We start from the raw sequence: 2,822 nt of genomic DNA, 5'->3' as shown, positions 1-2,822 counted from the left end.
GGCGGCAGCAGCGCGGGAAGGCCGGGCGGCGACAGGAGGCGACCCTGCTCCAGCAGCCGCAGCACGCTGCACGTGGCGGCTGTCTCAGACACCACCGAGCGCAGCTCCGAGTCCTTGCCCTGGTCCTTCTTCTGTTTCGTGCGGCGGTTCTGGAACCAGACCTTCACCTGCGTGCCAGGGTGTGGGGAGGGTGGGAGAGAAGGGCAGGAGGAGAGGGCGTCAAGGACAGCGGGCTTCCTGGGCGCCAGGGCTCCAGCAGTCCTTCCCCAACCCAGTCCTCGCCCAGTCCACTCGGCAGGCAGCCGCGCGCTCGAGGCGCAGTGGGGGAAATCCAGCCCGGTTGCTGCACTGCGGAGGGTGAGGGGAGATAAGAGCCTGGGGCTGGACGGGACACAGCTCCACTGGGCTCGGGTTGGGATCCTGGAGGCAGGTCCAAGCCACCCGAGTTTACAAATAACAAAGTAATCAAAGTGTCCAGGCCTTGCCACCGAGGAAGATCACAAGGGGTTTTGCGGGCGAGCTAGGCCCAAAGCCACGCTGTGGGTCTCAGCAGCCTGCATTTCCCAGAGAGGCTGGGCGGCTTGAAGGGTGCTGCGGAGGCAGGTGGGAAGTGGTGGTGGGTGGGGAGTGTTGTCTGCCTTTCGGGGCCCATCCACCTGGAATTTAGCACCAGAAGCACTCTTCTCCGGGAAGGCTACAAGAGATCAGTTATTTCTGGCTTGTTAGGGTGCGGTTTGATCATCAGGTAGCAACAAGCAGGGGAAGTTGCTATCAGAGGACTCATTTGGCAAGATGAGTGGTACAGGCCAAACTTTCTGCATCTACTCTCACCTCCAGCTGGATTGGAGGGACTGAGGGACGCTCCGAATTTATCACTCTGCCCATCTGCATCACATACTTTGGAATCATGGGAGGAAGTCTGGAGGCTGGAGAGGACTAGGTCCCAACACCAACCTTTCCACTTCCCCCTCTGCCCCTCGGCAGGCTTAGCAGGTGTTCAGCTAGACAGAGCTTGGCAGGTGTGGGGAAAGATCATTCTATCTAGATTTTGTAAACGAAGAGGGGTGATAGCTGAGGAAATAGGAAATAAACAACGATGCCAACACAAGCTAGAGAAACTCTGGTGTGATATTTTGGTTCCTTGGTTCTCCACTTTCTGTCCAGATCCTAGACCAAAAACACTCACCAGCTTCACGACTGGGGACAGAGAAAAGGACTGAGTCTCAGAAAGCTGCTTTACTTTAGCCAAGTTGATGCCATGCCCTGCTCAGGTCCCCAAGGGGCTCCATAAGACAAGGCCCCAAGATCCTAAAGTCCCCCTCCACCCCCACACACACCAGCGCTCACATGGCCAACTCCAGTGGCAGCATAGGGACTTCATGTGAAGGAAGACCTAAAACCGGGTTGGCAATGCCGGGTCCTGGGGTCCCAGATCATCCCACCCCAAATCTCACACATCACAGACTCGGAATACCATGCCTCCTAGGTGTTGGTACTTGGGACCCGGAATGGGGCTGGCTCCGGTTAAGGGCCAGGAGATGCCTTAAGGGCCCAGGCAGCTGACAGCCCAGGCCTCTGTTGGGGACACACACCTTTCTAATAACTAGGAGTCACCCACAGCACTGGAGCAGGGGCTGTGCCCCGGCCCCCTGCTTACTGCAGAATGGGCCCCAGTGCTGTGTTAGGCAGGGGGCCCTAACGGGGTGCCCAAAAGATTGGCACAAAACCCTCACTTCCTTTACAACAGAGACAAGCAGGGAATTCACACCACTGCGGTTCAAAAAGAATTCCAGAGGGACTGGATGTGGGGCCTTCTGGGCTGGCCTGAGGTGGCCAGAGAACCAGTCCAGGGAGATTTGGGGGGAGAGGTGCAAGAGGGCAAGAATGGAAGGGGAGAAAGCTTTAGCCCTTTCTTCCCCACCCTCCCTAGCTTTCCACCTTCCTGGGGAGGCTCTGTTCAGAGCAGGCTCAGGGTGAGGAAGAGCTGGCTGGGGCGGGAGGAGGCTGGCGTGAGCAGTGCGGGCTTGCTGGCGGGTACCTGGGTCTCGGAGAGGTTGAGCTGCCGGGCGAGCTCCGTCCTCTCCCGGCCCACCACGTACTGGCAGCGCTGGAACTCCATCTCCAGCCGATACAGCTGCTCCGCGGTGAAGGACGTGCGCGTCCGCTTAGGCCGGTCCAGATCCAGGCCCTTGGGCAGGATGATCTCTCGGATGGACCCCTTGGCATCTGGCGAGGGGGAGACGTCAGCCGCCAGAACCCACCCGTTTCCCTCCACCTCGGGGAGTTGCCTTTGGGGCCCCTGTAGCCAGAAGCCTGTAGTCAGCGGAGGGGGGTGAGGGAAGCCACCTCTAGCAGACTCAGTGTCTTGGGGGTTGGGGGGGACCAAACGGGGTAACGCCACACCTCTGACTGGAGAGGAAACCAGAATTTGCCTTTGTGGAGCTCCCAGGACAGGGGAGAAAAAGGAATCCCAAATAGGCTAACGTTCCTTCTGGCTTGGGGGGCCTTGACTGCCCGTGGGGCCCGGAGCCGGGGAGGTTCCGGCACTGACCAGTCCAGAGTCCGCGGGCACCAGCCCTGGAGCTCTTTCACTAAATCGCTTTCCGGTGGTCCCCACCTCCAGCCCGGGGTCTCCGTTGCTCCTGAGCCGAGGCGGCGGAAGGAGGAGGGACGGAGTCGTGGCCCGGGCCTGGCGATCTGCAGGCGGGGGACGGCGCGGGGCCGGGTACCCGGCCTCACCGCCTCTGCGGTGGGCTCCCGGCGCACAAGGTGCGGCAGAGCGGAGCCCAGCCCAGCCCCGAGGCGGCATCCGCGGCCCGGCC

The 2,822-nt window shown here is 60.8% G+C and overlaps 1 protein-coding gene across 1 annotated transcript in view; it reads right to left on the bottom strand.

The window, feature by feature from the left end:
- VAX1 (ventral anterior homeobox 1) overlaps positions 1–2,809 on the bottom strand; it is a 3,235-nt gene extending 426 nt beyond the window's left edge. The window contains exons 1-3 of the mRNA XM_004680982.1: positions 2,485–2,809; positions 2,039–2,226; positions 4–167 (exon numbers count right to left, since the gene is read on the bottom strand). Coding sequence (XP_004681039.1) covers positions 4–167; positions 2,039–2,226; positions 2,485–2,809 — 677 coding nt within the window. The remainder of the gene's footprint in view (positions 1–3; positions 168–2,038; positions 2,227–2,484) is intronic.
- Between the last annotated feature and the right edge of the window lie 13 nt (positions 2,810–2,822).

The sequence above is a fragment of the Condylura cristata genome, unplaced genomic scaffold (assembly GCF_000260355.1).
Source record: "Condylura cristata isolate star-nosed mole 26May11 unplaced genomic scaffold, ConCri1.0 scaffold00011, whole genome shotgun sequence".
Taxonomy (NCBI): domain Eukaryota; kingdom Metazoa; phylum Chordata; class Mammalia; order Eulipotyphla; family Talpidae; genus Condylura; species Condylura cristata.
Note: the sequence above shows the minus strand (reverse complement) of the source record. Positions and strands in the feature narration are given on the sequence as shown.